The following is a 21,577-nucleotide window of genomic DNA, read 5'->3' as shown; positions in this document are numbered from 1 at the left end:
TATTATCAATATTTTTGTTATATATAACTATATAATAAGTAGCTATAAAAGCCCTAAATTTTTTTTGCAATAACTCATTTACAAGTTGTTTGTAATAACCTGCTTCAATTTTATTATCATGTTACGTATATAGTCCAACACAACATTCAAAATAAAAACAAGCCCACTAAAAGCAAAATTGAAATAGACGGTATACCATTTACAAGTGCTTAAATATTCAACTAACAAATTAAACAAGTTTATGTTCTACATAAAATGTTTGGAACAAAGCATTAACAATACATAGTTGTCACTAAAAATTAATAATATGATCATAAAGTAGATGACAACGGCAACGACGTATCATCTTCATAACAACACACATCACCTTCAAGAAAGCATCAACACACCTTATATCTGCAATGGTAGCATTTAAGTTAAAATATATTAACAATAATATCAACCAGTAATAGTAACAACAAAATAGCAGACAGTAATAGTAATAACAAAAATGATATAGCTTACATATATATATTACAAGCCTACAATAACAACAAATATATTACTTATAAAAGAAAAAATATATCATCACTTCCAGGAGGATGAAGTGTACCAAAAAAGAATTCCAGATTCGATTAACTATAGTATTACGCAATTGATTCATTTCTCGAAGCTGAGCCGGAGGCACATGTTCAACAATCTCTTCGTCTTCACCATCATCACTTTGAGGAGAATCGTCACCATCAAATAAATCATTGGGCAGATGCTGATTTCTAACAAAGTTGGGTTTTGTCAAATTTTCTTCCTGTTTGAATTTTCATTTCTTTTACCATATTATTCCAACCATTTATATTAAATGTTGTGGCAGTACGATTACCAGCCTTAACTCGTTTTTCTATAATATTCATGAATTTTTCAATGAGTGAATCATCCTATAACAATTTTTCATCCTTTGTAACTTCAGTCACCCGGTCTCCTTCAATTGTGAAAGAATCACCACATTGTTCCACATTCTCAACATTCACATCCATCTAACAAATTAATAACAATATTATAATTAATAACAACAAAAATAATATATATTAAGAGCACAATTTAAATAGAGTGTTTTAAGGATCTAAATTGGATAAATACTAGTATCTCCGTACACATACAATTACATGTTACAACAAACAGGGGATACAGATTTGCCTAAGTACACATCAAATTTCCTTTATTTTCTAGTATTGTTTAAAATGCATGCCTTACTGTACTAGACCTATATATGATTTACCGTAAAGTTTTCTTCAGTTACTCATTTTGTTAATGGATTTACTAATTCAATCATACATTAATTGAGGAAACTTTTCAACAAGGAATGAAGACATGTTTTTTGTTCTCCAAAATGAAGAAATGAAATACACGGAGAATATACATTAGACCAAATATTATTTTAAAAATTGAATAATGAAATGTAAATTTTTTATATATATATATATATATATATATATATATATATATATACACACTCCGTATATATAAGTAGGAATATAATGAAGAATGACCGTCAATATATACTAAAAAGTGAACACTTTTGTTAGAGAAAAATGTCAAAACATGATGCAATAGTTGAAAAATGGCTTCATTAATTTGAGTTTTTTCCAAAGCTACTAAAAGTGCCCTCCCTCTCTCTCTCTATAGAAAATTAAGAATAATGTGAAATGCATCTTCAAAATAAAAGTTCCATGGTCTTTGTTTCTAAAATTTTTATGAAAAATCACAAACTAAATAAATAAATAAATAAAAAAGGAAAAAATCACACAACCCCTCAATAAATAGAGGATATAGAATGGAGAATACATCACTAGAAGATATGCGTGTGTATGTGCGAAGCATTGTCTTTGTTTCATTTAATAGAAAACAGATTATCAATACTATCATAAAATGATCAAATTGACCTGCTCAAGTCAATCTGAGTCGTGGAAGTAATTTTTATTAGCAACCAAGAATATAAATAAATAAATACATAGATTTGTAGTTACACATTCACCTATATCCAATGTCTTTAAGGGAATTACAACCTTCTATAACTAGACCTATGATTACAGAGGCTCAACCAGAAGAGTTCATGGACATGTGGACTACATATAATAATGAAGTTAATGTATCAATTCCATCAAAATGCTTAATTGGAAAGCCAAAGAATTTAAGCTTAAACGAAAGATTCTAAAGTGGAAGAAATACCAAATCTGAAATAGGATTGCACAATATATGTATCAACAATAATTGATCCTAAAAGGGCAAGACAAATCCAAAAATAATCCACAAAATTATACGTATATATTAAGAAAAAACAAAACCACCCAAAACAAATCCATGTATTACACTGAATCTCATCTAATCAAATAGAAGGACAATTTCATAGCGATTCCAAACAGAAAATTTCAATTAGGACTCTACTCAATAAAACAATTGAATAATAGTAATACTACAGAACAATATTCATGCAAGCACTCAAAATCAAAATCTCAGTATAACTAATAACAATTAATTCCAATTACATATATGGATCTGGGTTTAACATTTTTTTTTTGATGAGTGGATCTGGGTTTAACATCAACAAAAAATTCAACCAAAACCTAGAAATGAAAAAATATAATTTTGATCTGGGTTGAACAAATCCAAATTCAACTAAAACCCAATGGAGAAATTGAAAAATAAAAATAAATATATAAAATCAACATCGCTATGAAAGAAAGTGCAAAATAGAGAATATTTTAAAAACGGTACCACAGGGCGGCTGCTGCTGAATACAGAGAGAGAAATTGCCTCACACAACTGCAAGAGAGAAAACAAATCGTCTCTAGAATCGAAAAACACTTGTAATCATACTATTACAAGTGTTTTAGGGCTTCAAAGGACTTTCACTCTTCAATATCGCGAGGTTTGTTTGAGTCGCCTCCCAAATCGCCAGATGTCTACGGTTTCAGAGGAGAGAAAAAATATCGGGTCGATTGTTGCAAGTGGATTTTAAACTTGTTTCCTCCGCTACAGTGTTGGCATAACTTGTTTCCTTGCTACAGTGCTTCTATTGGGCTAACAGAATTGAAACAAGAAAAACACCATTTTGGTGTTTCACTTTTTGGCCCAAAACAACAACTACCAAACATGTTTTGGGCCTAAAATGAAGCCTACAACAACAACAACGACGAAAAAAAAAAAAAACATATATATGCAGGATTGGAATGTAAAGTTCAACACATTTCATTCAAGGCTGAATCAAAACTAGAAAGTAAGAAGAGATATCATTAGAGTATAAATTTTGAATTATATATATACATATATCTTTATTTATTTTGTGTATAAATTTTCAAAGAAAGCAAGCAAGGAATAAGAAATTTTATTCCTTTTCCTTTTTCTTTTGGTGTTTGAAACAACTGCATTTGACATAACTTAAATTCTGAAAAGAAATTTGTTATTTCAAATGATTAAAACTAGAATTGTTGACATTATAGTGCTTTAAAATTTCATAAAAAATATATTCGAATTTAATGAGATTTTGATTTTTCATTTTATTCTAACAAATATAACACATAACTTATATCTGTTGTATATTTTGTTTTTTTGGTTACAAATATTTATTGGAATTTAAATAAGTAGATCATAGAACATGAAACTTGAAATTTTATTAAAAAGCCTTTTTACGAGAGGGGTTAGAATTTAAATTAATTGAAACCTGTCGCAAACTCGACATTTGCACTATTTTAATATTTTAAATAGGATTAAGTCCACCAAACTCTCTCCCCAAAAAAAACCCTGAGCTATAAGAAAGACATTTAACCCCCTAATCTATCATGTTTGTTGCAAAAACTCCAACTCTGTTGGTTAGCTATCTCATATTTAACGTTAGGCAGGGGAAGTGACCTATGTGCCTTGGCCAAAATTTAAAATCACATTTATACCCTTATTACTGTTCTAGACCATTATATATATCACCACACACACACACACACACACACCTTGTATAAACATTCGAACCAAAACCCCCCAAATTGAAAAAACCCTAATAATTTCGATTCTCTATTAGCAGCCAGACCTCTCTCCTTCACTATACTGAACGGACTCCTCTATGTTGCCATTTGACGCTCATGTTTCCGTCTCAATTTAGGTATCCAGATTCTCTTCCTCCACCACAACTTTGCCATCCCCATCGTCCAGCAATAGAAAACTTTGCACCAACGAGTTGTCCATATCCATCTCCATCTCATATTGGGTGTTCAAATTCTCCTCATCTGCCATAGCTTTGTCATCCCCATCTTCCAAAGAAGCAACCAAGGACTCTGTACTAACAAATTTTACTTTTTTCTATCTCCTGAACAGAGCTCTCTATTGCCTTTTTGCTGTCGTCTTCACCTCCATTTCAAAGCCCACCATTAAATTCTTCTCCTCTGCCACAACTTTGTCATCGTCATTGCTTGTAAAACCAATTGAGGTCTCTGCCCTAATAAATTCGGCAATTTCAAGCTCCTGAACACACTTCTCTCCACTATCTTTTGCGGTCTTGGTCTCCATTTCAAAGTCCACCATCAGATTTTTTTGGTTGTATGTACGTTGATTTTCTGATTTTTTGTTTTTGAGCTTCTCCTTTGCAGTAGCTCATGAACCCAACTAAACATAGCTTTGAGTGGGTTTAGCACGGGGTATTGAGATAGAGAGATCGCTTCAGTAGAAGGGAGGGATTGTTTGGCGCTGGTTTAAAGAGAGGGTTTAACGCCATATATCAATATAACCGAAACAATTGTGATGAAGTTATAATTACGACGTCTTGGCCTTTTTTTATTGGAGATTGAAATTGCATTTGCCACCTCAGCAGGCTGAAGTTGCACATCATTCAAAACGACGTCGTTCAAAGTAAGGGTTAATAGGTAAATTGATTGTTCTATTAACGGCTGATTGACAAATTATCCTTAAGTGCAACATTACTATAATTTAGGAGGTTATTTTTAGTTTAGGGTTTCTTGCAATTGGCTCATAATGGCAGGTTTAATGCACTTTATCCTTTTAAATTTTAAATTTTAGTTTTTACCCAATTTAATTACTATTTTAATATTTTAAATATCAACTAATTCCGGAGTCCCAAAAGCATAAATTGATTTCATTTCAAATCTAATCTAATTCATTTTTCTTTTTCTTTTTCCAAATCAAAATTCCTGATTAAAGTACCCTTCTCATCTAGGTTTTGTCTTCTGGAAGGAAGTCTCTCCTCTCTCTCTCGGTCGGCGAAGACGTTCCAAGTCCTTAATCCTGATGGAATCGGTACAGCGAATGACAACACTAGTATATTTCCTCGGATTCCTCCACTCAAACCCTAACTTTCCATATCCCAACGCAAAAAAACCCTAGTTTTCCATATCGCCGAATGTAAGCAAGATGCTTTATTAACTAACTATTAATCGGCTCAATCCGGGTAAAGAAGGGATCGCTATGTTCCATACTGACTTACTTCGTATCGAAGAATCGTGACTTTGCAGTTCCCCTCCCTATAAATAGGAAATCGGGTGCAGGCTCTACAGGATACTATTCTGATATTAGTGAAGGTCTGGTTCAGGTCGGGCAAAGGATCAATCAAGTAGACGTAAAATCTTACTTTTTTCCTGGCTTGAGGAGTGAAATTGCTATATGCGTCACACATGCATGCCGAACCTTGTTTTCTAGGATAGTAGCCTCGCTTGACTGACCCAGGATTGCTCCGAGTGAAACTTGAAACTGAAGACAGCAGGGCAATAGAATAGAAAGCAAAAAAAACCCTAGTTTTCCATGGCCACAGGGAAGAAACAATCGGAAGGTATAGCCCTGCTCTCCCTCTCCTCCATCTATGGCGACGAAGACGATGAAATGGAGGATGTTAACAACGAATACAAAGAAGAACAACAAGACGACTTCATGACTGATGGTAACGACGTTAACATTACAGAGGATGATTCAAAGAACAACAGTGATCAGATTGTTCATTCTGATCCTGCCAATGATTACACACCGCCACCTTCCAATGAAGTTTCTAGCCCTAAATCCCTCAATTTCGGGACTTCGACGCCGCAAAATGATCAGCTTTCTCTCTCGTCGCCACAACCACTGCCGCCGCAACAACAGCTTCCGTCGGATTCGAATAGAATTAGAAAGGGGACACTAACGATTGTTGATTACGGTCACGATGAAGGTGCACTCTCCCCTGAAGCTGAGGTACACTTTTTCACATTAATATAAAAATGAGATATGTGTTGGTTTGATTCACCACTAATGTTTAGTTCTTAGAACAGCTTTATTTTGGATCAATTTTATACTATTTCAAATTTATATGTACAAAAGTAATAAATGACATTTTGAGCACTGACAAACAATGAAATACAGAGAATCAATAAGATGACCCTCAAACAAAGCAGTTAGAAAGAACTAACTGGGTCCTCAATCTGCCATGACTCATGACTCATGACTCCCATGGTTAATTTTCCTATAATATTTGCAAAATGCCCGGTGAAACTAATGTTGTAGTTTAAAACGCATTACATTATTAAGAGGAAAAAAATGAATTAGCTGCATACACTCCATGTCAGGGCATATGAATTGAAGAATCTAGGAAATGCCGAACCACCATGTAAAGCTTGAGGTTGTTTGAAAAGCTTCTGTTCCCTCTGCAAATCAATTTTAATCATAAATTACTCCGAAAACAAGCCAATAGTTACTCCAAAGTATGCACTTACCAAGGAGTGTATATATAAAAATTTTCATATATGTAAATATTATTTGCACATTAGACCTGATGTAGAAGTATATGAATACCAGTCATAACCAAGAAAAAGGAGCCCCGAAATTGGCGCCCAAGGCAGCTCAGTATTGAGGTCCAAAAAGCAAGTTGTTCAAATAATTATGTGAAATGATTTAGTTTGTCTGTTGATTGTCTGATTGAATCTCTTTTTGGTTCTGTTAATTGTAGGAGGGAGAAATAGTAACCACTGGTCGTGTTATGTTTGGTGTGGAGCTTCAAACAGCTAACGGTATGTGACTTGTATTTGACGAATACATCTTGCTGGGGTGTGTGTGTACTTGTGGTGTTTACTATTGTATCTTTCAGTGCCTACTGTTCAGTAAACAATGCTTGGTTTTGTGATCATGTAATTCAATTAACTGCTCAGAACTGATTTAATAATTTGAGATCAGTAATGCTTTTTTTGGGATGAAATAAGAGGAGAAGTTATTTCTTTTTATATCCCTATACTTCCTTTTCTAAGCCAAACAAAGGAAAACAAGTAGTTCCTCTTCCCCTGTTCACATCTTTCATATTATCTCATCTTTTCTCCTACCAAACTAGAGAAGTGGAATTTTCTTTTATTTTGTTTTTGCTTTCTCTCTCTTATCTTTCCTTTACTTCTATTTTCCCTCCATTTTCTCTTCCCAACCAAATGATTTTATTTCCTTTCCATCCTTACTCATCTTTTAATATTCCTTCCCTTTTCATCCATCCCCCCTATACCAAACACAAGGTCATCACATATAATGCAACCATATACGTAACACAAAAAATGTCATATATGATTTACCATGTTTTGTATGTTCTCCTGAACTATTTTCTGAATATTTTCTCTAATAATTGTAGAAAGTACTCCCTTTTTTTTTTTTTTTTTCCCCCCCACTTCGATAAGGAAGTTAAATGAATTTATGTAGAATTAGAGGAAATGATACCGAAATCAGAATTGACTTGCCGACATGACTGAATGACATTTTTCTCATGTAATTTGGTGGAAAGGCCTTCTAATTGTAAAAAAGGCCCCATCCTCAATCAGAAAAGAAGGGAGATCTGCATTTGAGTTTGTAGTAATGTTGTGTTTATCAAGATTTCCTAGTTTGGATATTTTTACATGCATTAACAATTTCTACTCTTAACCTTTTCAAGTTTAATGTGGAAAAGTTTTCATAGAAACGGCTATGACCCAGTGTTTGTCCCTCCGGTACAGGGTTTTTCTTGGTACATACGTAAGCACAATATAGACTGTTACAAAACTTGAGCTTTGACATTATTTTCAGAAACTGGTTACTCTCCAACTTGAACCTACTTTTGCACAATTTGACGATACGAGCTTTTACCATTGCACTAAGCTGTGGCTTCAGTGGAAACATTTTCAAATGACAATTAATTTAGTGCTCTTAGATGGATATGATAAAATATGCACACATACATGTACATTGTACACACACAAATATTTGTTGCTGAGTTTTCGAGGTCTCACATAAGATTTCTGTAAAATTATGTTAGTTTCTTATTTTCGTCTGTATCTTTGCAAATTGTCTTCAGTTTTAGGTGACTTCCAAGAAAAAACGCCTTCAGGAACTGTCCAGGTCCTAACGCCAAACACTCAAGCAACTCCTCCTCAATCATCCGAACAACTCAATCCATCACAGTCTGATCCAATGAACTATGCTGTAAATGAATCAGAACCTGCAGAGGTTGACAATGCTGATCAAATTTCTATAGAAGTGCCAAAAGATGTTGATCCATTGGACAGATTTCTGCCCTCGCCTCCAAAATCCAAGTGCTCTGATGAACTGCAAGTATGTGCCTTTTTGAAAATTTGAAAGCTTATATTATGATTTTGTGCTGCTACTATTTTAAAGTGAAGTTGATAAAACACATCATTTGACATTTGGGAACTCTTGTGAAATTGGTCATTATTTATTTATTTCTCTACTTTGTCAGATAATGTTTGAACTTTGAACAAACTCAATACTTTTGTGACTTTAATATGTTATTGTTTCTATGGTTATGAACTGTTTAGATTGCAGTTTCCAGAACCTTTTTGATATTTTTCCCATTTCATGCATTTGATATCTACAAATATAGGTTCATTTTGGACATGTGATGTAGCTCTGTCTACAATCAGTGGCATTCATACTATATAGCAATTTTTTTTTTTTTTTTGGGATTTGTATGAAGCTTTGATTCCCTTTATTTAGTGATAGTTTATTTTTTGGCAATAAGTGCGTGAATGTTCTAGAATTAGCATCTTTTGAAATTTGACTATAATTTTAAAACCAGACTTGATCTGTTCTTCAAGTATTGTAGCATGTTAGGAGAGGAGGATATTCTCTGTTCTTTGCTCTCTTGGCCACGGCTGCACTATCATGCTATAAATTTGATCATTTTTAAGTTGAGTTGCAGGATTGCTGTAAAACCGCCTTTTATACGTTGTATATGGTGCTGCTATTTGTCTCCATTAAGTTCCTAACCACTACAGTACTACCAGCTCTTAGTTTGGTGGTGTCTTCCTCCACTTCTAAATCACAAGGTGTCTAGTTCAAGTACCTATTTGTTGGATGCCTGTTTATTACTTACAACAGCCTTTAGTAACAATTACCCTTCTATGTTATGTGAGGAATGACGTAACTTAATGTTCAAGATGTCCATGTCTTCCAGAGTATCTGAAAGGTATTGAAGACACTTTTTAAATGAAAATAATATTTACAAATTATGAATAAATTTGGGAAGTCCTTATCAAGGGTAAAGTTAGGGGAAAGGGAGAGCCAAAACTAACGTGTTGAGATAGGTATTGGTAATTGATGGTAGGTGAAGATGTTCATTTTTGAAGTTTCTAGGAAGACTTGAATCTAGGTCCCTGATATGACACAAAGGAGAGTACCGAACAAGTTATTGGCATGTTCACCAAGCGCCCATGTTAAAGTAAAAAGGGAATTTTTTTCACCCCTGAACTAACTGAAAAACACGATGAGCTTTTCTAAAGCTTTATGAAAAAGAATCTTTGAAGTTTGAACTGAATGGAGCCTAGCGATATTAGTATTTTCTGGATATTTTTTTTGAGGAACTGACACTTCAAAAGAGTCCCATTATAGACTTCTAAGTGACGTTCTACCATTCTGTTAATTGATGCGGAGGTGTAGAGTCTGTTATGCTTTTCTGTTTACAATTGGGTGGTTTGACGTAGCTGGCTTTAAATAATTCCATCAGTAGCTCCTGGGAGATCTTTAAATACATCTCTAGCAGGCTAGAGGGGGCCATAGCGTAATTAGAATTTTCCTCATTCTGTCTTTTGGTAACATGCATTAAATCACCCCCCTCTTTCTATTTTTGAAATAATTTTTACATATTCTAAGATTTGAATAACATTGATAGCATGAGTTTCCCAGCTTATACCATCAGTTATCATGCAAAAAAATTCAATTACTACTATATTATCTGCAGTTTTATGAGTTGATTTTATTAGCATATGAAATACTATTTTTTATACTTCCACCTCCCTTTGAGGGGGGTGGTTCAAGCCCAAGTGGAGCAAAATGGGCGGGTGCAGTTTTATTTAGTTGATTTTATTAGCATATGAAATACTATTTTTTATACTTCCACCTCACTTTGAGGAGGAGGAGGGTTCAAGCCCAAGTGGAGCAAAATGGGTGGGTGCGTTGCTTACCCCCCCCCCCCCCCCCCCCCCCAAAAAAAAAAAAAAAACTATTTCTTATGCCCCAATTTTTAATGAAGGGAACCCAACTTATTTGCAAATGTACTTGCCAAAAATATCTTCTTAGAAAATGCTGCTACTGTTGTGTCTGATGTCTGAAATTGTCCTGAAATCCTTCATTTGATACTGCAGGAAAAAATCAAGAAGTTTCTTGCATATAAGAGAAGTGGAAAAAGCTTTAATTCAGAAGTCCGCAACAGGAAGGAATATCGGAACCCTGACTTCTTGCAGCATGCAGTGATGTATCAAGACATTGATCAGATAGGATCTTGCTTCAGCAAAGATGTATTCGACCCTCGTGGATATGACAAAAGTGACTACTATGATGAAATAGGTCACTAACAATTCCTTGTACTCACCCTCTCTTGTCTCTCACCATCTATTATTCTATATATCTGCGTGCATATGAGATATAAATAATACATTGCAATGGTAGTTTGAGTTTAGTAGTCAATATTGTATTTATTCTCTTTCTACATGTTAGCTTTCATGGCTTTGCAATTTCAACCACAGTCAAACTTGGTTGTGTTCGATCATGTGTAAAGCAGATATGAGAAGTGGTTCCTGAACACTTCCCTTGCGGTCATATTTTGTTGCTATTCATATTAGTTTTCTGCATTGTTGCCAATTTGAAAAAATCAAAGGAAGATTCTGCCTTACACTTGATCAGGACCATTCAAAAGATAAATTAAAATAAATCAAACATAATAATACTCTTGATCAATGTTGTGTTATTGTTCTTCTCCTGCTTCCTCCGGAACCAAATACAACTAAGCTACTAAGGGTTATTTTCCCCATCATTAGCAGAAGGCCAACATGGTAACAGATTTCATTACCAAATCAAATTCGTATCGGCTTTCTCCATGGTTGAATTTGACTACACAATTGCCTACACAGTGTGTGTACATGTTGAGTATACTAGTAGATAATATATGACACAGATACGTGTGAAAGACTGCCTATAATAACAGCCTACATACACAAGAATTTTTTTTATTTTTTTCTACGAGCTTATGTTAATCTTTGTTCAAGCATTCTAAATCTTCACTAGTCAGGTTTCTTTGATTTTTTTTTTTTTTTTTTTAAATAATTTGTTCACCTTCCTCTGTACATGAACTTCCAATTTTCTAGCCATTCATATTTTTTCTGTGAAGTCATATTTCTATTATTGTGCCACTCATGTTATGTGTGTTCCTAAGTAGAGGCTGATATGAAACGTGAAATGGAGAGGAAGGAGCAAGAAAAGAAGAAGAGTCAAAAGGTTGAATTTATCGGGGGAGGAACACAGCCTGGAACAGTTGCTTTGGCACCAAAAATTAACATGCCAATTACAGGTCCATAAACCTCCTTCTATCATATGAATGCATTGGTTGAAGATGACTTTCCAACATTTTTTATATTTGATGATTTGTGAATTCTATTTCTTTCATTCAGGATGAAAAAAAATATTCTCTTTCTGATGATTTGTCTGTAAAGCAAGAGATTTAACTGTTTTTTCTTGGTTGATTGCTATTGTTTGCAGGTGTATCCACTGTGGTTGCTGGTGGATTGCATTCAGTTCCAGCTGCAGTTGATGCTGTGGCTCGGGATGGTAGGCAGAATAAGAAATCAAAGTGGGATAAGGTTTCCATAGATGCTGTAATAATTCATAATTTCTTAATGAAAGATAATATTACCTTCTTTAAGTCACCGTGATTTTCCAAACCATCTGGTTTAAGGTGGATAAGATACATATTTTAATCTGCTAGTCACTGTGATTTTCCAATTTTCTGGTTTTAGGTGGATGGTGATCGGAGGAATCCTCTGCCGGCCGGAGGGCAGGATTCTGTATCTGCTGTTGGATCACATGCAGCCATTCTGTCTGCTGCTAATGCTGGTACTGGATATACTGCTTTTGCGTAAGTTCATCTCTAGATCTACATTGACACACTTTATCATTACTCGTTTGCCTTTCTCTTTCTCTTCATGTTTGTGTTTGTGCTTACATTTCCTCTTGGTTTTGCTGTTTTGCATCTGTTAAATGCATTAGAAATATATATTTTTTCTCTTGAGAACATCCTATATTGTATTAAAAATAGGGAAGATAAGGGAGTCCTTCATGAATAATGTGGTGTTTTGAAATTATATCCCTTGTTATGTTATAAACATCCCTTTCCTCTTCTTTTAACAAATAATAAAGAAAGTTGTGTGTTTCTTTTGCCCTTAAAGTCAGTCACTGTTGATGAATACAATTATTATACCTATTTTACATTTACTATGTATATGTATTTTTTTTTTCCCCTGGCAAGCTAGGGGGAGGGGGGGACTCGAACATGGGCACACCCGCTCGGGGAGCTAGGCGCTCTACCAACTAGGCCACTGGGTAATAGAATGAGTTAATTGGTTCAATAGGTTCTGGTTAAATTTTGAAGTGCTATTAAAAATCAATTCAAATTTGGGTTGGGATGCCATGCTATACACAAAACATCATGGTATGGGTGGGTAGGGAGCAGCACTTAAAAAAAAAAATGTGGGTAGGGGATGCAGCCATTTCTACAATTGTTATATTCTCTCTTTGGTACAAAACTGATGTGGGACAGCTTTAGAAGTTTTAATTGCTATTTGCTTTCTGAAGCAATGCTCAAAATTGTTCACTCGTTGCATTAGTATTTTGTTTACAACAGTTTTGTTTACGGGATGAATGAACATGCCGGCATCTCGGCTCTTTGTTCCCACATTCCCATTGAGAAATTCCTGATAAAACAATGTATAATGCTTCCTTTAAAAGAAACAGAAGATATAATGATATAGATCAAGGCCATTGGAGTGGAGCGACATAAAACCCTATTGTCACAAACATAACTCAGGATAAAGGTGGCGGTTAATGGTGTATCATGCCAATCCCAATAGGTGTAGGGCAGAGTTGGTCACATTGATATTTGGGTTGCCGTCTTTAGCCTTGAAATGGAATCTCAGCATGATAAGATCACCGGTTCGATAGTGAATGATGCAGCAAAAAGCTGGAGTGGAAGATAAACCAGGAAACTGTTGGGAGAACAATGGAAAACGCTACTCTACGCTGAAAGAAATCCAGCAATTAAAGTAGTCTTAAGAACATAGAATGCTGCCCCTATAATTTGGTCTTCATTGATATATGTGGAATTTGAGCTGGTATTGGGTACCCCAGGGGTACTGGGAATATAGTACCCCCACCCAACTAAGAAGCACGGACACTTATGTGAAGGTGCCATGTCCGACACTCCATGGACGCTCCTTGACACGTGTCCGACACTTCATGGCCATGTCCATATTAAAAAATAAATTTTTTTACTTCGGACACTTTTGGCCGACACACCTTGGACACTTGGTCAACACATTCTGAACACTTGACCAACACATCCACTCATCCTACGCTCTTCAATTTATATAAAACAAACACATGAAACTTGTAGAAATAACATTATGAACATACATCAAAGTGTTCGGCCTCTAAAGGAACACAAATATAACTATAATGACAAGATAGGATAGTAATAGCTCATATAATATAACATATTCTTTTTAATATTCAATTAGAGTTATCTTCTAATATATGTAACTTTAGTATAGAATTTATAAATTAATTAAAGCTCAATGATTGTCAGATGAAAATTTACACTGATATTAGCCGTGTTTGTGTCCTAACTTTTTAGAATTTGGTGCGTCGGCGTATCCGTGTCGTATCATGTCTGCGTCCGTATCTATGCTTCTTAGCCACCAAATAAGGAATTCTTGTTTCCTATTATCAAGGGAATATATAGTTTTGATTGGGTGGGGATACTACAAAGTATGTACCCAGGGGGTATCGAAAAATTTTCCGTGGAATTTTTATAACATGCAATTCATGCACTTGATTCTCTAAAAGTATGAGAATTAGTATTATGTATATATTGTAAGGCTCTGTTTGCTTTGTGGTTTTGGGGAGAGAAGGAAAAGATGGTGTAAAGAAAAACATTTTTCTTTGTTTGTTCACCATTGAAAAATTGAAGAAAAGAAAATATGATTCTGTATTGGGAGAATCCTTTTTTTTTTTCATGCCATTTTCCTTTTCTTTTTCCTGCTCTCTTAACGATTTCTTTTAGAAAGTTTTAAATTCTAAGATTGTTCAAAGCAGAAGAGGAAATCAGAGGGTAATTATTTCTTTCTTTTTTATTTCTGTTTCCAACCTGACCCAGTTACAAGACATGCAGTGTAAAAGGCCAATAAAACTTGTTAATTTTATTAATTGATTCTCTTCAAAACTTTAAACATGCTACTACTAAATTGCCTTCGAAGGAAAATGAACACCAATTCTGCCCCTTAACTGACACTAAATGATTGGGATAAATTTTTATTTAGCTTAGTTGAGATAATATATTAATAAATTTATTAGTATAAAAGTTATATACTAGAGTCTATGGATGTAGATTCTAGTTATATGTTTCATGACATGAAAGGACCATTGATTTCAGGGATTGTGGAATAATTTTACGTTAATGACAGTTTTGTGTGAATTAAACATGGATAGCTGTGGCTGTTTCACATGATAGTAATATGGGATGAGAAGCTTATAGTGGTTTTAATAAATTGAAATAGATTTTGAACTTGTGTGGTTTTACTTTTCTTTTTCCACACCGTATACAGTTCGCATAATATCTACATTATCATGATTTCCATTCATTAATACTTCAAATTACAGGCTACAGAGACGACGGGAGGCAGAGGAGAGAAGATCTAGTGAAAAGAAATTGGACAGAAGATCTTGAGCCAATCATTGTGCGTGTTTACCATGAAACTATCAGATGGGATGGCTCCGTACAATGTTGTGACTCGTAGGCTTGTATTCTGTGGTCAGATAAAAAAATTTGTACATGGGCAGAACGAAAATGCATTTCTATCTTGATTACTGCCTTATAATTTTTTCTAGAACTGTTGGCGAATCACATCCTTTTTCTTCCCCTAGAATGGTTGGTGAATCACATCCTTTTTCTTGCCCCGAGGCAGTGCCTATTCTAATGGGCAAATTGCTTCATTTCATCTCTCTTTTCTTCCCCTTCCCGTTAATTAAGATTATCCTATAGTGCACCCCGTTGTTTAATTTTATATAGTGAATCAATCAAATTTTTCTTCAATTTGGTACTTCACCGGAGGTGTGGTCATAGTTTTTAATTATAGATATTGTTTAGAAAAATAGTGAGTTTTGGTACTCTTTTCCTAGTAAGCTTTGTACTTTCATAAGGTTCCTAGTTCCTATCGATGATCAATCGGTTGTTCTGGTCTAATCATGTTGGATACCACGTGTTTGCCATACTTCTGAAGAATCATATAAATTGGAAGGTTATGTTCCATTATTACTGGACTTTCTTTTTGACATTGCAGAATAAGTGTGATCTTCGCTTCCAGAATTCTCTGTTTCTTGTGTATTGGAACTGGGGTTTTGAATAACTTGCCTCTTGGCAAGGGATTTCCTTGTTTATATGGTGAAGATTTTGACTCCCGGATTTCTCTGTTTTAGGTGTAACCTTGACCCCACTTTCAAATATTGCCTAGATTGATTATGAGAACTGAATCTTTTTAGATGGTTTATATATATACAAATCATTACAAATATGTATCAGTAGTCAATCCTTGTTTTTTTTCCCGTCAAAATCAACCTTCACATGCTCAATCAAATCCCTAGCCGAAAGGAATCTCTTTGGAAATAATTGAAAAAGAAGGTATGACCCTACCCTTTGTCATCTCCATCACCACAGGTTCTATTACTTTGTCTCAACTTTCTTAATTTTGTATGTAATTTTCATATTAAGACGGGTAAACTTTCAGCCAATTGCACAAAACCTCCCTGAATTAACAATTGCCTCCTGAACTATGATAAAGCTCCAGTTTAGGACATCAGGTGAGGTCTTCGGCACCGGAAAAAGAGGATAACAATATTACCCTTTAGTATGTGTCAAACAAATCTTAACCATCCAATAGAATTGTGACAGCACACCTTATCTACCTCATCCTTATCACCAAACCACCACTCATTTCAGCGCGCCAAACACGGCCTTACACACAAGGCTTTCTCTCTCTACGCTCTAGTTTTCCCACCGTCGACGACATTGTCGACCAAAAAGTTTTGCCTTGGGTCTGTATGATGCTCATCAAAAAGGTTTGTTTGTGGTTCACTGGAATGAGACTTCACTGGTTTGCTCGCAGTGCCGGCGTTCATGGAGTTTGAGGTTGGCTCTCACCAGTTTCGCTGCCTGTTGATTCTTAGAGCTTTTCATCGGCGTCAGCGGTAATGGAGTTTAAGGTTGGGCTCTCACCGGTTTTAATGGAAAAACTTTCATTTTGATTGGAGTGGCCGAAAACAGTTCCAATATTATCCCTTTTGACGGGCACAGTTAAGTGTGATTACCAAAAAAAAAATACATCAACGCCATCCGCATCCCCACACCGGTGACCTAAATCTATCAACATCGGTGACCAAAAATAAAGAATTCATCAACACCATCCCACGCCGCACCGGTGACCCAAAAAAGAATCCATCGAAGCTACCATCTTACTTTATTGGGGCCCAATTAGTAAACACTAATCCTTAATCTATACCTCCAATTTATATGTAAACCATTTGGGTGTCCTCTGTTTCTTCCTGGCAAACACGAAATAGTCACGTAGTAATTTGCAGAGGGTTTTGTCGCTGTTGCTTAGGCTATAAAAGTGAAATCCCCAAATCAACAGCAGCAATTGAAGCCTTGCCTCTACCCATTCGAACCTTAAGCTTGCAAATTGCCGATATCACCGTTTTGATTCTCTGCAACTGCAAGGCATTGTAGATTCACAAATTGAAGCACTGTCTGTGATCTACAAACCCTTATAAGTGAAATTTCTTTGATTTATAGTGTGAGAAACGAAGATTTTGTTGAGCTTTGTTGAAACTTTCTTTATATTTGGTTTGGTAGATAAGCTCTGTTACTTTGTCGAAGTAAGCTCTGTTACAATCTTTCTCTCTGTGTACAGGTTTGGTTTGTGACGGTTGTATGGTTGGTAGAGCACCAAAACGATGAAGGGAATCTCGCTTTTTAGGGTTTCAATAATTTGGAATTTTTTTATTTTGATTTTATACATTTAATAGTATAAGGGTAGCTTTGTCATTTTAAAAATAGAGTACTGGCATGTGTTCATCGCGCCTAATTGGCCGGAGAAAACAAACAGAATTTTAAGAATGGGTAATTTTTTCAAAAAAATTGATAGTTTAGGGGGTTAATTATAACAAAAATAGTTTAGGAGAGTTTTTAGGAAGAGAGAGTAAAATTCAGGGGGTTTTTTTTGCACTTTACCCTATTAAGAATTGGTCACTCCTGGCTTTATTGCCGTCCTACTAGGATTATGTCTGGCCAATACCTCGGTCAGCGTCAACTGTATGTATCAATAAAATCATTATTGGTTCCACTGAATCCTATTTTGGACGATTGATAGGGAAGAAATTCACAGTAATGTATGTCATGTTTACAAGGACTCTTGTAGGATACATGTTATAACAATGGTTTTGTTCGAGTTATACACTCTTATTCTGAGTTTGCCTATGATTGTATATACAACTGTTAACAGGCTTCAATTACATGGCTAATTGTCTTTATATTATTATTTTTTTTAGAATTGGATTTCATGTATACGTATGTTATCAGTACACTAAAAATATGTTACCCTGATTGTCCAAGTTTTGATTGTTTTCCTGTGGTTTACAAAGTAACTCCTTGATATCATCATCCATTGTCTCATTTATCATTAGTGATCTTGGGCGGAGATTTGTTGCACTAAATTTTGGTGCCATGTATTTGTGAGTGTGGATTACTATTTTGGGATGGAGGAAGTATATTTTTAACATATTTACATTTACTTTTTTAAGTAAGATAAAATGTGTTGAAAATTGAATTTAACATGTTGAAATTTAGATTTAGTGGGTTGAAAGTGTGAACTCTACGAGCGTCCAAAAGTAGTAGTTTTTGCATTTTCTAGGTGTTGGAACTAACACAATATATTCAAAGAATGATATACTCAGTATCTTTTCAACTTGGAATTAAGAGGACCTCTTTTATTAGAACAGAGCTAGTACACTTCTGTCAAAGAAGATCCAAACTTTTGTGTAATCTATTAAATTTTTATTATTACTATTTTTTAAATTTTTTTATAATATATATATATATATATATTAATTTTTTCTAATCAATATGTGGTCACATTGTATTTCCCTCGATCAACAAGTTACATTTTTTTTTTTTTTTTAATTTTTAGAGCCAATGTCTTGGATGAAGTTGTTACATTGTTTTGCAGAGGAAGAAAGAGAAGTTGCTATGTCCACCTCTTATTAGTTAATTGTTGCATTGTCATGACCTTCTTAAAGTGGCCTAACCTTATCTAGATATGTTTTGCTTTTAGCTTTGTAGATTGGTCCCAGAATTATTTGTTCTATTACATTTATTTATTTATTTTTAGGTAAGCAACACACACTAACACGCACATACTACACTTTCTTCCAACGTTAATGAATCCTTCATTTCTTAATCTATTTTTTAATCCCTTCACTCTTACTTTTCCTTTTTCTATACATAGGAATGCTCAATCTAGTCATAGAAAGACATTGTCATGGTGATACTGTCTTCACCATAAACTTACCATCTGCTAAAACTCACCTACAATATCAGAGCTTAAACTTACATAAATCCGGAGCAGATGTAATGTATATTCATGAACTGACATTATAGTTGAGTTTAAATAATTTATTAAAATAAAGGAAAATATTAAAGGTTCCAATGAGATCTTATTATTGACTGAACTAAACACTTTAAAATGAGAGTGACTCTTCATAATTGATTATTGTGTAAGAGTTCTTATTTATTGAAATTGCCAAAAATTTAATTCCGCATTGTAGCTTTACTATTTCAGTGAAAACTTAAAAGAGAGTATCTTTTGTATTGATGTTCTTTTTATATGCAATTATTTTAGGGTTTGTTGAGTTGGTGATTGGCAGGTGGAGGCAAGAAACCATGAATTTGGCTGCCTCAGCAGGGGAAAAGGTGAAAATTTTAGATTGTAGTCATTATTTTAGGGGGTAAAGTACAAAAAACCCCCTTCAACTATTGGCCATGTGCAATTAATTCCCCTGAACTACAATTTGCCTCCTTGAACTATTGAATTTGGTGCAATTAAGTCCCTATGTGACATCTCCGGCCAATTGGTGTAAACAGAAATAGTAAAAGATAATTTTACCCCTTACATAAAACTATGTTCTGCTGCAATTCTCTGGTTAGATTTTCCGGTCACTTTCTCTCTCTAAAACATATGTTCTCTTTTGTTCACAACCAATTAAGCTTTGATCTTTAATGAGTTTACTCTGAAATAGAGATTCAAGGGGAGAAAGAAAGAAGATATATATATTTTTTCCTTATATATCATTTCCAGGACCTCCGCCAATAAGTAAACCCAATAGCGGCAAGAAAAGACATCACATGTAAACATGCAATGAAACCCATCACAGTCGCAACTGTTTTAGGTGAAGGGGGCGGCAAGGGAGGGAACTCAAGAGGAAGATTTGGAGCATTAGGGAGCATTGTGAAAAGATTCTACAAAATAAGGGCTTTCAGTCCATACACACCACCTGAAATACAATGAACCACCACCATTAACACCGCCACTGCCACACCAAGATGAGAGAGAAAATGGATAGAAATAACAAAAACCCAGATCTTCAAAGACTAAATTTCATTGTAATTTGAACAAATTCAGGAATCAATCTATAAAATTGTGATTGCACAAATGGGTTTGTTGCGATTGTGACGGAGGATTCGACGCCCCGTACGGACTCAATTTCGCCGATTTTGCTCTACAAATTTAAAATGTAACAACACTTCCTTTACTCTCTTCGTTTCAGTTTTATAGAGAGAGAAGCAATTTGGAGGCGGTGAAGGCTATTAGCTTGGGTTCATGTGTTGTCGCTAGAGATTTACGGCGGAGGACGGTGAGGAGGTTCTTGGATCTGTTAGTAGGGTTGGTGTGTTGGGTATCGTGTGTTGATAGTGTTCGTGTTCCGAGCACCGCCGCAAGTCAGCGCTGAACTTTGCCTCATTCGCCGACCTCCTCGTTCCGAGCTCGCCGCCGCCTCCATCATAGCCAACACCATCAATTGAGCCTATCTCTATCGTTGTTGGAATCGGAATGGTGGAAACGGTTGATGTCGTCTAAGGAATGGATTATTTTAATTCAATGATTTCCATATGAACTGCATCTTCCGGACCAGTAACGCCGCAGAGATCAACACAACGACCCGGGTCCCCAAACTAGAACTCGCCCACTTGTTCCGGACTCACCACTGCGCAGACAACCAGGCGTAACTCAACTCGTTTCAGGAGGATGATGACAAGGGAGATACCATAATTTCATTCACGAAGGACCTGATTAGAGTCGCTGGGCAAAGCCACCGTCGAAGGTGTAGTTGTGGGGACGGACCGGACGGTGGTGATGGTATCTATATGTTTTATTGACGATGAACAGTGTGTATTTAGCATAAGGGCGTGTTTGGGTGTTTTAATTGGTTTTGGGTGTAAAGATAAAGGGTTGTATGGTCACTTAAAGAAATTTGGGTCATCACGTGACACATCATGTGCGCCTTCACGGTCAAATTCAACCGGCTTACCACCGGACGGGGTTAATTGCACCATTGGTTAGTTCAAGGGGGTTATATGCTAAATTAGTAGATCAGGGGGATTTTCTGCCACATGGCCAATAGTTGAAGGGGTTTTTTTGCACTTTACCCATTTTATTTTAGGTTTGTAGTACTATACGGAATACACAAACATGTGTGTGTGTACATGTAGACAAAGGCGGAACCAATTAAGGCCCAGAGGGGGCACGTGCCCCCCTCACTTTGCTCCAACCTACTATACATAGGTACATATTTTTTGTATATATATATATATTTACATGGTAATTTAAAATAGTGCCCCCCTTAAATTTTCAAATTCTTTTAATTTCCTTTTGAAAAAAAAAAAAATACATATATCCCTTTTTCAAATATACATCCTTTTCTAATTTTTGTTTCCTTTTTCAAAAAATTTATT

The 21,577-nt window shown here is 35.2% G+C and overlaps 1 protein-coding gene and 1 long non-coding RNA gene across 3 annotated transcripts; one reads left to right on the top strand and one right to left on the bottom strand.

Moving 5' to 3' along the window:
• Positions 1-198: 198 nt before the first annotated feature.
• On the bottom strand, positions 199-3,157 carry LOC132314938 (uncharacterized). Its single transcript, XR_009483544.1, has 2 exons — positions 2,749-3,157; positions 199-396 (listed from the first exon to the last, which is right to left on the bottom strand). It is a non-coding gene; the product is annotated as an uncharacterized LOC132314938 (long non-coding RNA).
• Positions 3,158-5,142: 1,985 nt separating this feature from the next.
• On the top strand, positions 5,143-17,386 carry LOC132314922 (uncharacterized). 2 transcript variants are annotated; one of them, XM_059813703.1, is made up of 8 exons: positions 5,143-6,198; positions 6,950-7,010; positions 8,306-8,562; positions 10,611-10,812; positions 11,681-11,812; positions 12,001-12,101; positions 12,258-12,376; positions 15,175-17,386. In XM_059813703.1, the coding sequence occupies exons 1-8, from the start codon at positions 5,776-5,778 to the stop codon at positions 15,239-15,241; spliced, it is 1,362 nt and encodes a 453-aa protein (XP_059669686.1). In that variant the 5' UTR covers positions 5,143-5,775; the 3' UTR covers positions 15,242-17,386. The 2 variants fall into 2 exon arrangements, with proteins under 2 accessions (XP_059669686.1, XP_059669679.1); XM_059813696.1 differs by having other exon boundaries at positions 12,001-12,116.
• The last annotated feature ends 4,191 nt before the right edge of the window (positions 17,387-21,577 follow it).

The sequence above is a fragment of the Cornus florida genome, unplaced genomic scaffold (genome assembly GCF_030987335.1).
Source record: "Cornus florida cultivar Cherokee Brave unplaced genomic scaffold, ASM3098733v1 CherokeeBrave_3.0.0_Hap2_Chr01, whole genome shotgun sequence".
NCBI lineage: Eukaryota > Viridiplantae > Streptophyta > Magnoliopsida > Cornales > Cornaceae > Cornus > Cornus florida.
This window is presented reverse-complemented; position numbering and strand designations above follow the sequence as displayed.